Source organism: Oncorhynchus masou, chromosome 13, assembly GCF_036934945.1.
Source record: "Oncorhynchus masou masou isolate Uvic2021 chromosome 13, UVic_Omas_1.1, whole genome shotgun sequence".
In the NCBI taxonomy this organism is placed as follows: Eukaryota; Metazoa; Chordata; class Actinopteri; order Salmoniformes; family Salmonidae; genus Oncorhynchus; species Oncorhynchus masou.
In genome coordinates, this window is record NC_088224.1 from 24,570,366 (window position 1) to 24,583,301 (window position 12,936).

At 41.4% G+C, this 12,936-nt stretch overlaps 1 protein-coding gene and 1 long non-coding RNA gene across 5 annotated transcripts in view; one reads left to right on the plus strand and one right to left on the minus strand.

Moving 5' to 3' along the window:
• Positions 1–12,936, plus strand: part of LOC135551980 (probable methyltransferase-like protein 24) — an 18,326-nt gene continuing 5,390 nt past the window's right edge. The window contains exon 1 of one of the 2 annotated variants that reach the window (XM_064983308.1): positions 1–517. In XM_064983308.1, the coding sequence (XP_064839380.1) occupies positions 248–517 (270 nt within the window). In that variant the 5' untranslated portion in view covers positions 1–247. The remainder of the gene's footprint in view (positions 518–12,936) is intronic. The other variant, XM_064983307.1, reaches the window with a different exon arrangement.
• Positions 4,056–12,936, minus strand: part of LOC135551981 (uncharacterized) — a 15,301-nt gene continuing 6,420 nt past the window's right edge. Inside the window, exons 3-9 of one of the 3 annotated variants that reach the window (XR_010457397.1) lie at positions 9,026–9,171; positions 8,792–8,928; positions 8,567–8,705; positions 7,772–8,286; positions 7,429–7,630; positions 7,200–7,327; positions 4,056–7,117 (exon numbers count right to left, since the gene is read on the minus strand). This is a non-coding gene — a long non-coding RNA (uncharacterized LOC135551981). Of the gene's footprint in view, positions 7,118–7,199; positions 7,343–7,428; positions 7,631–7,771; positions 8,287–8,566; positions 8,706–8,791; positions 8,929–9,025; positions 9,172–12,936 lie in introns of all 3 variants that reach the window. The other 2 variants (XR_010457396.1, XR_010457395.1) reach the window with 2 other exon arrangements.

A 12,936-nucleotide genomic window follows, 5' to 3' on the forward strand; every position in this document is an offset into this window, starting at 1 on the left:
CCTGGAGCTCTGCGTCACCACTCTGCCCTCCGGCTGGTCACAGAGCAGGAGAAAGGGTCTGGAGCCGCCAGTTGAAAGTGAGCAGAACAAAGGGAAGCGGAGTTCTTGAAAGGCTAGCGCTACTGTTTTTAACTCCCCACAGTTCCGCAGCAGCCATTCGGTCAGTTGACTCCCACGAGGCACCAGACCGGTCCAGTTGGGAAGGAGAACAAAGGCACGAGATGCTCACCGGTTTCCCGGAGGAGGCATGTCAGCCGGTAGCGGTGTGCAGCGCGTGCTGCTGTTAATTATCCCGATGTTTCTACTCGCGCTACAGCTCCTGGTCGGGCTCCGGTTGCCGCGAGCAGACCACGCAGGTAGCCCCGGGGCCTTTAAGGACGGGGTCGCCTTCACGGTGATCAGCATAGAACCGGAGAGAAGGAGCGCGCGCCAAACGGGACCTTTGGAATTTTTACGGGATGATTCGGGAGCGAGCCGCGTGTACGAAGATGAAAACGAGATGCCCATTGGCGACCAGGTGAGAGCAAACTACGAGCGCGCAAACACACACAGTTGAGACGAGGACAAGATAGGTAAGTCGCTCTGGATAAGAGCGTCTGCTAAATGACTTAAATGTAAATGTAAATAGGGCAGACTGACCCCCGATCAGTGACAGTGGCAGCTGTCCTGCAGCTGTAGTGATCAGCTGCGTGTGTGTCAGTGGTCAGGGAGGCGCAGGTTTCAGCTGCTCGTTTTTGTTGGTATGTCAATAATACATCCCATTCTCTCCACTCACCCCCTATTCTCCTTTCTCGTCAATCCCCCATCATCATCTCCCCTCTCATTTATGATTTTTCGCTTCGGCTCTCTAATTCTCTCCCCTCCTAAGGCTAGCTCCCAGTCAGTCTGGAGAGTCATCATCTACTCCTCTCCCTCCTCCTTCCTGGGTTGCCATGGTGACCACAGTGGTCTCTATGGGTGAGGTGGGCTTTTGTGTGTGTGTGTGTGTGTGTGTGTGTGTGTGTGTGTGTGTTAGTATGCCTCAGGCATGCATGTCACTAGCAGGGCTGGAGTCAGCCCTTGACCTGTCTGTACATCTCCCATACCTGAGGGGCCAACGCACGCTCGCTCGCGCACACACATTCCTCTACATGACTTATTCTATGCTCTTTGATCTCCACTCCCACTGACACCTAAGTGGCCCCTCGACCTATGGAGTATGTGTGTGTTTCATTGACATTTTATTCATTTACAAATATTGAGCTGACATGTATTGACTAGCTGTGTTTGAATGTTCATACTGACCATACTATTTGTTACATACATTGACTATGTAGCATGCTTAGTGGTCAGTATGGATAGTTAGTATGGCAAAAGTTCCCGGACGTTGTACTACATTCACCAAAATACGAAGGATACAAGCAGTGGACAATATTTCTGTGCTTTTTGGGCCCATAATGAAATTCTTCAGAAAATGGGCTTGGCTTCACAACATTTTTAGATTTAAAAAATGGTGTTAAAATATGCAGCAGGAGTCCGATGAGAGTGGATACAAATTCATTGCTTTAACTAAGTATGACAAAGCGTTGAGCAATGTAATAAAGTAATGCGTTTTCAAATAAGTTACATTACACGTTATGTTGGCTGACAATTTGTTAGCTACGGTAGCCTTACGAACCGCATAGCATATCATTTCAGCCATTGCTTGTATGCAGCGATTTTAGCATGTAAATCTTGGTGGGGCAAAGTCCAGGAAAGCCATTACACAACACAATACATTTATTGCACTATGACGGTGACAAACAGTGCCCACAAACTGTTAGAGCCTACATAAAGCTGTCCCAACAGTAGAGCTTTCTTTTCAGCACTATGGAGTGAATCCTTACCACTGCTACACCTGGCTATCAGCGGAGCCTTGTCTGGCAGTGAAACAGTTCATTCAGCCTCAGGCATGATTTACTGCCCTTTAAAAAACATAGCTGATATGGCTGACTTAAACAAATGTGGTTTCTATGGAGATGTACAAACTATGGCATAAGGGGACGTTAAGCGGAGAAGAGGCAATCCGTAATTTCGATTAAGACACCACCAAGTCAGAACAGTAGGCTAAGTTATGAAGGGGAAAGGGACAAAATTATTAGGGTGAGGTACATGGGCTACTAACAGCTTACTACACAACACATTTAGTATTACTTTCTTAGCTACAGTACACATATCTCCCTGGCATATTGCATCACTTATGCAGCAGCAAACAAAACATTTTTGGACTCACGTTGTTGTCTTGTGCTCACTTGAACAGGAAGGTGGCGCGGCGGTCGTTCTTTTGTGCAAATTTTGTCATCAAACTTTGTCATCAAAGTCTGTCATTCTCTGGATTTATGGTGCTTTCAAGACAACTGGGACCTTGGAAAAAAACAAGGTCGAATCATGACGTTAGTGATCTTCAGTTCGGAGCTCTAGAAAGAGGCCAGAGTTCCCAACTTGGAATTCTGAGTTGGATGACCGTTCAAAATGTATTTTCCCAGTCGGAGCTGAGATTTTGTCTGAGTTTCCAGTTGTTTTGAACGCAGCAGAAGTCATGCTGGATTGACAGCATGGCCAGTGTGTTCAACCTTTTCTGGCCCATGGTGTTGCATGTGAATGTTTATCCTTTTAAGCTAGGAAAAGATACCCTAAAACCCAGACTTGAACCACACACACCCACCCACTCCACTGAATATCAGGCTAGTGATTGCTTTGTAATGCCTGCAGTTATCCACCGATTCCATCCAAACCATTCATTGTTGAATTTGCGATTTACATCTTGTTGTGTAATGTTTATGTTCAATGGCCGATGAGCACCTATATATTTTATCTAGAATTTCTCTTCATATGACAAGGATTGAAAAGGATTTGCCAGTAGATTGTCGACTTGATTCATGATGATGACTGCTAGCTTGCTTGCTAAGATTTTGAAAGTACGGTGTTGACATGATCAGTCCAATCAAAGCTACGGTAGATATAACATGATTTGACATTTTATCTGTGGCCAATGACCTTGAGCCTTCTTGGATGGAAACTTCTAATGCAACTATGGCAGCACCCAGCTCTCCCTGTGGATATTGCGGTGACGAAGGGTCCACATGAGTGACAGAACATTGAGCCAATCATGGTGCAACTAGAGAACATTACCAACCCCTGCACTCCGATTTTCTTCTGGCTGCCCCACCACCACAGAAAGCACTGACCGAGGCTGAAGCACCTGCATTTTGGAGCTGCCTTAATAAAGCCACATGGCTTTGATTAACTCAAAAATAAAACCATTTTTACATTGTTTGCAAACTCATATGTGGCACGTATTAATGTCAAAATAACATGCAAAACAGGCAAAAAAAGTACGTTTTCTTTTTTTAGCTAAACAGGTAGAGCTCAAAACAAGAGGGTGCTCTGCCCCGAATGACGGGTCACCACTGCTTGCTTGTATGTACCGGTATGTCAGTGGAGGTCTGTGCTGTTTTAAGATGGAGGGCAATGTTGTTGGGTTTTTATGAGCATGGCCTTATTTCTATTACAGCATATTGGATGACTGTCATTCATATTCCATTCATCCAGCTCAATGTAACATCGATAGGTTTAGACTACTACATGATACTCAAATGTTCCCTAACATGAGGTTGCTACAAACTAGCCTATGAATGAAAGATTACAACGTAGGTGCACACAGGCCTTGCCTGCATCTAGCTGATCTAGGGTGTAATCATTAGTACACCAGTTGCAAACAAGAGTTTGTATTGGACAAATTCGGGTAATTTTGTCCCCATTTTGTTTAGTTTGCTTCAGTTTAAGAAATGTTTAACAGAATGAATAAACCCCTGGATACACATTAACACAATTGACATTCATTGCATCCACGTTGAATTTCTTCTCACATCTATGCACTCCTCTTCTCACCTTTTCCCTTCGTTTGTGGACTTCTACACAGTACATTTCAAAGTGTTAAATCAACACTATCAGCAAGTATTTATGGTCCCACTTTACACAGAGTAAAAAGTACATTGATCCAAGTGTTACATTTCTAGTGTTGATTTAACACTGAGGAGTGCAAAAGGTATTTTTGAAAAGCACTTGGAATTTCACAATAAACTCAAGCAAAGCTGTTTCAACATTCAATTATGTTTATTATGACCAAACCACAAGTCCCAGCCCTGCCTTAAACTATCAAGTGACAGTAGAATGTAGTCAAGAGTCCCTTGCTCCATATGACATGAGCAAATCAATAGGTTTGTTGGAAAATGCTGACATTTACATTAAAAACATGTTTCTCACAACCTAACCATAAGTCTCAGCCCTGGCTTAAACTGTTATCAAGTGACAGTAGGGGACAATGTTGTCAAAAAAATCACTTGCTCCATATGACATGAGCAAATGAAAAGGTTTGTGGTACATGTTATTTACATGAAATACTTTGCATGGTGGACTTTGCTTCAAAACTTTGAATGCATGCAAATGATCATCAAAACATAAGGTTTCAAGAGCTGACCCAACCTAAAAAACATTTTCCTCTTTCAGAATAGCCTTAATTTTGTAAAATAGTGGCATTTCAATGACTACTTCACCACATATGACCAAATCAAGATGATATTCTGTACCATGGGGCTTTACCCATTTAACTGACAAAACATGTGTGCGCACTGAGACATTCAACTTGGCAGCAATCTCATGGATTTCTTTCACGTCATTGAGCCGTGACATCTTTCCTGAACCTATAGCTAGTCCATCCTGGCTCAATGTTTCCCAGTTATATGCCATGTCATTTGTGTTTCTTGATTAAGGTCATAGTGACATTCTTAAAACACTTCAGTTGCTTTTTAAAGAAATAATGTTTTGCCTCGTAGCGCATACAGCATGAATGAAGAATGGGCCCGATGTTCCTTAAACAACGACGATAATGTATCATGAATTGGTGTTTCGGTAACAGATTTCTATCAGGAAACAAATACTTGAAAAGCCTAAGATGTTCAGCAATTAAGTGCTTCAGATAGATAGTCATGCCCTCTGTTAGTACAGGAGAAAACACTATTTACAATTTGTAGTAGTAACAGAAGCAGCTGCCAGTATTTATCATATTTCTGTACCAGATCACCAAATATCAATGGCAAATTACAGAGAAGACACCAAGACTGAATAGCATTTAGACCCAAATCATTGCTCCCATCATCCAATTTGAGTGCAGGTGGACGATAGCCATAGTTAAATGAATGAACTCTTCCGTGCACATCTTTAGCAGTCACAAAGTTGGATTGTATATGCTGTAACACAAGTTTTACCTCAAATTGTGCAACTCCTAAAATGTCATGCATTATATCAACAGAAAAGCTGTCTGTAGTATTGAAGTACTGGAGAGAGTTCAATAAGCAAGCATGCTTCACACCGTGTTGGGTTTGACTGAATAGTTTGACAATGGTCTGAGTTGCATGTGTTTTGTTCGTAAAGTCACTCTTGGGTCATCCTCAGAGAACACAGTTTGAAAATCCACTTTCTCAGTGAGGCAAAAACGGCAACAACAACGAGCACTAAATGATTCCACAAAACCAAACCGGCAACATATACCAAGATTATCTCCAGTTACTTGGACAATACTGCCATGTATACAACCACCGAAGAAGGGAACTTCAATACCTTCAGTCTCAAGCACTTTCAAATCGCTAACTATTTGCTCAAGAATGGAATCAAATCCCTACGTTTAAGGTCCTGGGTATGGAAGACTGCACATAAGTGAATATTTACCAAAATTGAATTAAACTTTGGGGTAAAATTTCTCAAAGTAAAGTATGTACCTCCCAACTTGTGAATTCACTTTTCTGATCCCAATGGATTAGCAGTGTCAGTCATCATAAATGCATTGGAAATTCAACTCTTTAGAAAAGAGAGGATGTCTCTTACATTTACATTTACATTTAAGTCATTTAGCAGACGCTCTTATCCAGAGCGACTTACAAATTGGTGAATTCACCTTCTGACATCCAGTGGAACAGCCACTTTACAATAGTGGCTATATATAGTCCAGCTTTCAAATCAAAGTAAACTCAATTTTTAAATTGTCCCCCGAGTTAAACATGCCACTTGTATTTGGGTTCTTCAAAATGAACTGCAATGTCTGGAGAATTGGAATGTAAGAAAATGGATCAGTTATGACCATTTGATCATAAGTTCCAGTAGTGTTGTTTCTTCTATTGTCAAATCTAACACCAAGGACTCTCAACTGGATGACTTGTTCCCCATTTTTGTATAAAATAAGCACTTCGTTTTGATACTGAATTCAACAATGTGAAAGGATTTTCAATATCCTGAAAATAATGTTGTATTTCTCTGACAATTTGTGTGTCTTTTGAAGATATACATGTAAGAGCGGTCGCATTAGCTTGACCCTGTATCTCTTGAACTGCTTCTTCCATGGAAGATACAAAACTATTTACAGTCTGACCTATACCTGCAGCTGTGCAATAGCAGACACACACATATCAAGTGTGTTCTTGTTAGATATTGGTACATGGTTACAACTAGAATTTGAAGGAAAATCAGCATTACTTGGCTAATTATCAACAGCTGTCAAGTTAGCATTCAAGTTAGCGTTTAACAACATTTGACAGTCTCGGGATTGTGCCCTGTTCAAATGCTTCCTAAAGTCTGAAAATACACGACAACCAAATACACAACAACAATCTGCTTGACCACATTTTATTCTAACTAAGAGTTCTAACTGGGCACATTCCATGCATCAACTTGAGATGCCTTACGAGCAAGTTGGTACTTCCATGACTTGCATGGCAAACAAAACATATCAGCATTAGTGCAGAGGTCTAGCTCTGAGCTCAGCAACCCTTGGAGTCTCCTTAACCTTCCCAATGTCTATGATGTACACAGTTGTCTGTATGAAGGTGTACATGTTGCGCAGCATTGCATTGTAAGCAGTACCAAAAACAAAGTGAGTCTTGAAAAGCTCATCGAAGCACCAAGAGCGCTCGTTGACTTGCAAGGCGCTCTTGTCCAGGATGATGAAGTAAGCATGGATGCTGCTCTTCCTGGTCCCGACTGCAAGAAGATATGGTTGGCGGCTCTGGTCAATCGCATCAAGGTGCTCCTGGATACTGGTTCCTGCCTGAAGACGACAAAAATGAACACCATCATTAGTTCATCATAACGGCTGCAGCACGTCCATGAATAAGAATGCCAATACAAACCTTTTAGAATATCACAAGATGCTGTTCAGCTTGAGATGCACACATCTTGCCTGGTCTTTTGCGGCCTTGTGATGAAGGAGGAATCAAATGGAGCAGGAGAAGGATGGAGGAAAGGTCACCTTCCCATCCTAATCAAAGAGATCCTGATTAAAATGGCAAATTCCATCATCAGTGACATTAACATTTCAGAGTTATTTGAAATATAAATGATAAATTATGATCATCTAACCGTAAGCATTCATGTCAGTTCCCTCATCAACTGCAGATTCTGCCATCTGGATCAGCTCCTGAAGTTCAGCTCCCTGAGTGGCCTTGCTTAGGGCCTTGCTTAGCATGATGATCTTTTGCTTGAATGTAGTTGGCCACCTCTCCAAAACCTTGGCTGATGTTCCCACTCCAAACAGCAGCACACAATCCTGTTCAATCTGAAACTAGACAAAAACATTCCACTTTAACCTCCAAATCAAGTTTGAGTAAATCACCAGCCTACACATTAATTGAACTACTATTACTGGCCAACCTGAATTGGCATCTAGAGATTAAACAGAATTTATACAACCTAAAACTCTTACCAAGTCTTACCAAGCCCTTCACATCCAGAAAGCGTGGAAATTCGGATAGGATGGTGGAGCATTTACTTGGGTTGTGGGTCATGTTCCTGTACTCAAAGGTCAATCTCATCTTCTGTTTCTTCATCAGAAGAATGCTTCATAAGAGAAATGGCCTCTCGGCACTGGTCTTCACTCAGGGTAGCCAAAGTGGATGGCTTGGACTCCCTCTCAGCAGTAGGCCCTCCAGAGTATAGTTGAGTGGGCCGTTTCTCTGATGAAACCAAATTCCTCTGAATGGTTTTGATTCTATACGAGAGGTACCCTTCTCCACTATTAGGGTCGTAATAATGTTCCTTATGAAAATGAACATGGTTAATAATCTTGAAAGAAAAAACAAATAACCAAGTCCCATTTGCTCAGATACCATACCAGATGAATTAAACGCAGATGCCCTTTATCAGTCATAATGTATACTTGCATATCCATTTTCAGTGTAGGGTGCAAACGTTTCTCTCACACTGCGCGGTGGTGATGTCCTGACAAGAATATAATGTTATGTTTAGGCGCCAATCAGAATCTCCACAAGCAGCATTGGTCCCCAGTCAGCTAAATATCAGGAGTGATTTTTGAATCAGTATCATGCCCATTGAATTTGATACAAGAGAAGTCTTCTACCAATAGCAGTGGATGGTCAGCAGTAGCCTAACCAATTATGTGACTGAGATACTGATACAGAAGTCATTTTTTAACATTCAGCAGATATGGGAGCAAGTAATGCTCAACAATTTTCATTATGAATCTTTCCTTTAAACTTACCCATGAGTCTCTGTCATCGCCGAAACAAGAATGTTGATCATCTTTCGTCTGGTGCAGTCAGTCAGGCAGGCTTTTAGTTTGAGTATTCCTTGATGACAACCTCTCCACCTGGCTTTTTCTTCAGTATGCTCTCTATTAGCTGTAAAAAAAATAAAATTAAAAAATAAACGGCAGTGTGAAATCCATTTTATGCCAAGTTCATTGAAGAATGAATTACAAACGTACATTTTTTGCTTCGTCATCAGATCTTTGACACTTTCGTGAGGGGCTTCCATCCTCACTCAAAATGATTGTATCAACCGACTCGTGGTCTGAACCACCCATCACAGAACTGGCAGAGACAGGACTCATCAGGGAAGATTCTGAAATACACAAAGACAACAATACAGGCATGTCAAATGTATGGTTATATTGAAAGTGATGACACAGGTAACTAAAGACTTTAAAACCAGCACATACCTTTAGCATCATTGTTCAGTGTGAGCTTGAAAACACTGTCAGTTTCACCACCTTCTCAAACACATCCCCATCAACTTTAGTTCCAGACCCATCATACAGCTTTGTCTCTTATAAACTAGTAAGTGGGATCTCAATTTTCAGGAAAACTGTGACAAACATTAAGACAACAACCTACAATTAGAATTGCAATTGTAATGGTATGAGTAATCAGACTGACTGGTATGAAAACAATACATTTATTTCCAATCCAAAAGGTTTTCAAGTGTCAGGTTAATGATCTTGACATATTATTGTTCACCATTGAATTTCACTCTGATCAGCATGTCTAGGTCTGAAAGCAGTTAGGAGAAAAGGCCGGCATGGATGAAAAGCATTACATTTGTATTTCAATCATGACACATTATATAAGGATGACTACAAACATTTTCACCAATACTCCTTTACTTAGCAATGATAATTTCAAAGTATATTTTGAAAATATTGGATATGACCACAACTTTTCTGATATTACTTGAAGCAGGTCCCAAACTACAGCAAACAGACTATTCAACTCACATTCACTCTCCCAAAATATGGACATGGCCTAATTAGTCCAATAAAATACACTCATAAGACTGCTAAAATGAACTGGTTGCAGAGCGAGTGTGAAACGCAGTTAGCTTGGTGCCGATGCAATGGCCACAATATTTAAAAGCATCACGCACAAATCGAAAATGTAGTTATTATTTGGATAAATAAACAACTCACCTTAATCAGATTAGTCCTCAATATACACAGTTGAAGTCGGAAATTTACATACACCTTAGCCAAATACATTTAAACTCAGCTTTTCACAATTCCTGACATTTAATCCTAGTAAACACCCTGTTTTAGGTCAGTTAGAATCACCACTTTATTTTAATAAATGTGGAATGTCAGAATAATAGTAGAGTGATTTATTTCAGCTTTTATTTCTTTCATCACATTCCCAGTGGGTCAGAAGTTTACATACACTCAATTAGTATTTGGTAGCATTGCTTTTAAATTGTGTAACTTGGGTCAAGACTTCCACAAGCTTCCCACAATAAGTTGGGTGAATTTTGGCCCATTCCTCCTGACAGAGCCGAGTCAGGTTTGTAGGCCTCCTTGCTCACACACTTTTTCAGTTCTGCCCACAAATTTTTTATGGGATTGAGGTCAGGGTTTTGTGATGGCCACTCCAATACCTTGACTTTGTTGTCCTTAAGCCATTTTGCAATTATGGTTGGGGTCATTATCTATTTGGAAGACCCATTTGCGACCAAGCTTTAACTTCCTGGCTGATGTCTTGAGATGTTGCTTCAATATGTCCACATAATTTTTCTTCCTCGTGATGCCATCTATTTTGTGAAATGCACCAGTCCCCCTACAGCAAGGCTCCCCCACAACATGATGCTGCCTCCCCCCGTTCTTCACGGTTGGGATGGTGTTCTGTGGCTTGCAAGCCTCCCCCTTTTTCCTCCAAACATAACAATGGTCATTATGGCCAAACAGTTCTATTTCTGTTTCATCAGACCAGAGGACAGTTCTCCAAAAAGTACAATCTTTGTCCCCATGTGCAGTTGCAAACCGTAGTATGGCTTTTTTATGGTAGTTTTGGAGCAGTGGCTTTTCCTGGCTGAGCGGCCTTTCAGGTTATGTCGGTATAGGACTCGTTTTACTGTGGATATAGATACATTTGTACCTGTTTCCTCCAGCAGCTTCACAAGGTCCTTTGCTGTTGTTCTGGGATTGATTTGTACTTTTCGCACCAAAGTACGTTCATCTCTAGGAGACAGAATGTGTCTTCTTCCGGAGCGGTATGACGGCTGTGTGGTCCCATGGTGTTTATACTTGCACACTATTGTTTGTAAAGATGAACGTGGTACCTTCAGATGTTTGGAAATTTCTCCAAAGGATGAACCAGACTTGTGGAGATCTACAATTTTTTATCTGAGGTCTTGGCTGATTTATTTATATTTCCCCATGATGTCAAGCAAAAAGGCACTTATTTGAAGGTAGGCCTTGAAATACACCCACAGGTACACCTCCAATTGACTCAAATTATGTCAATTAGCCTATCAGAAACTTTTTAATAAGCCATTACATAATTTTCTGGAATGTTCCAAGCTGTTTAAAAGGCACAGTCAACTTAGTGTATGTAAACTTCTGACCCACTGGAATTGTGATACAGTGAAATAATCTGTCTGTAAACAATTGTTGGAAAAATTATTTGCAAGAAATTTGTGGAGCGGTTGAAAAACAAGTTTCAATGACTCCAACCTAAGTGTATGTAAACTTCCGACTTCAACCGTAAGTATTCAGACCCTTTGCTATGAGACTCAAAATTAAGCTCAGGTGCATCCTATTTCTATTGATCATCCTTGATGTTTCTACAACTTGATTGGAGTCCACTTATGGTAAATTAAATTGATTGGACATGATTTGGAAACGTGCACACACCGGTCTACATAAGGTCACACTGTTGACAGTGCATGTCCGAGCAAAAACCAAGCCATAAGGAATTGTCTGTTTTGTGAGGCACAGATCTGAGGAAGGGTACCAAAAAATGTTGGGAGCATTGAAGGTCCCCAAGAACACAGTGGCCTCCATCATTCTTAAATGGAAGAAGTTTGGAACCACCAAGATTCTTCCTAGAGCTGGCCAACTGGGCAAACGGAGCAATCAGGGGAGAAGGGCCTTGGTCAGGGAGGTGACCAAGAATCCGATGGTCATTCTGACAGAGCTCCAGAGTTCCTCTGTGGAGATGGGAGAACCTTCCAGAAGGACAACCATCTCTGCAGCACTCCACCAATCAGGGCTTTATGGTAAAGTGGCCAGACGGTAGCCATTCCTCAGTAAAAGGAACGACAGCCCGCTTTGAGTTTGCCAAAAGGCACCTAAAGGACTCTCAGACCATGAGAAACAAGATTCTCTGGTCTGATGAAACCAAGATTGAACTCTTTGCCTGAATGCCAAGCGTCACGTCTGCAGGAAACCTGGCACCGTCCCTACGGTGAAGCATGGTGGTGGCAGTATCATGCTGTGGGGATGTTTTTCAGTGGCAGGAACTGGGAGACTAGTCAGGATCAAGGGAAAGATGAATGAAGCAAAGTACAGAGAGATCCTTAATGAAAACCTGCTTCAAAGCACTCAGGACCTCAGACTGGAAAGTGAACCTTCGTCCCAACAGTACAACAACCCTAAGTACACAGCCAAGACAACGCAGGAGTGGCTTCGGGACAAGTCTCTGAATGTCCTTGAGTGGCCCAGCCAGAGCCCGGACTTGAACTCGATCTCACATCTCTGGAGAGACCTGAAAATAGCTGTGCAGCGATGCTTCCCATCCAACCTGACAGAGCTTGAGAGGATCTGCAGAGAAGAATGGGAGTTAGAGGTGTGCCAAGCTTGTAGAGTCATACCCAAGAAGACTAGAGTCTGTAATCACTGCCAAAGGTGCTTCAAAATACTGAGTAAAGGGTCTGAATACTTATGTAATTGTGATCCATTTTTTTGATCCATTTGCAAAAATTTCTAAAACCTAGTTTTTGCTTTGTCATTATGGGGTATTGTGTGTAGATTGATGAAAGAAAAACTATTAAATACATTTTAGAATAAGGCTGTAACATAACAAAATGTGGAAAAGTCAAGGGGTCTGAATACTTTCCGAATGCACTGCAAGCGGTATAGTCATTGTGCGTTCTCAATGGACATTTTTTCTGAAGTCGTAAGATGTCTAGCTAGTAATTTGTTAGGTATGCTAACAAGCTAGCAAGAAGTTGCAATAGCAACAGCATCAACTTCCGGTAGACTGGCGAAGCGCTAGTACACTCAACTGAAAGTATACTCTTCGTTTACAGTATACTAAAATGAACTAATAGCATGTAGTATATACTCATTAAGTATGTAGTACA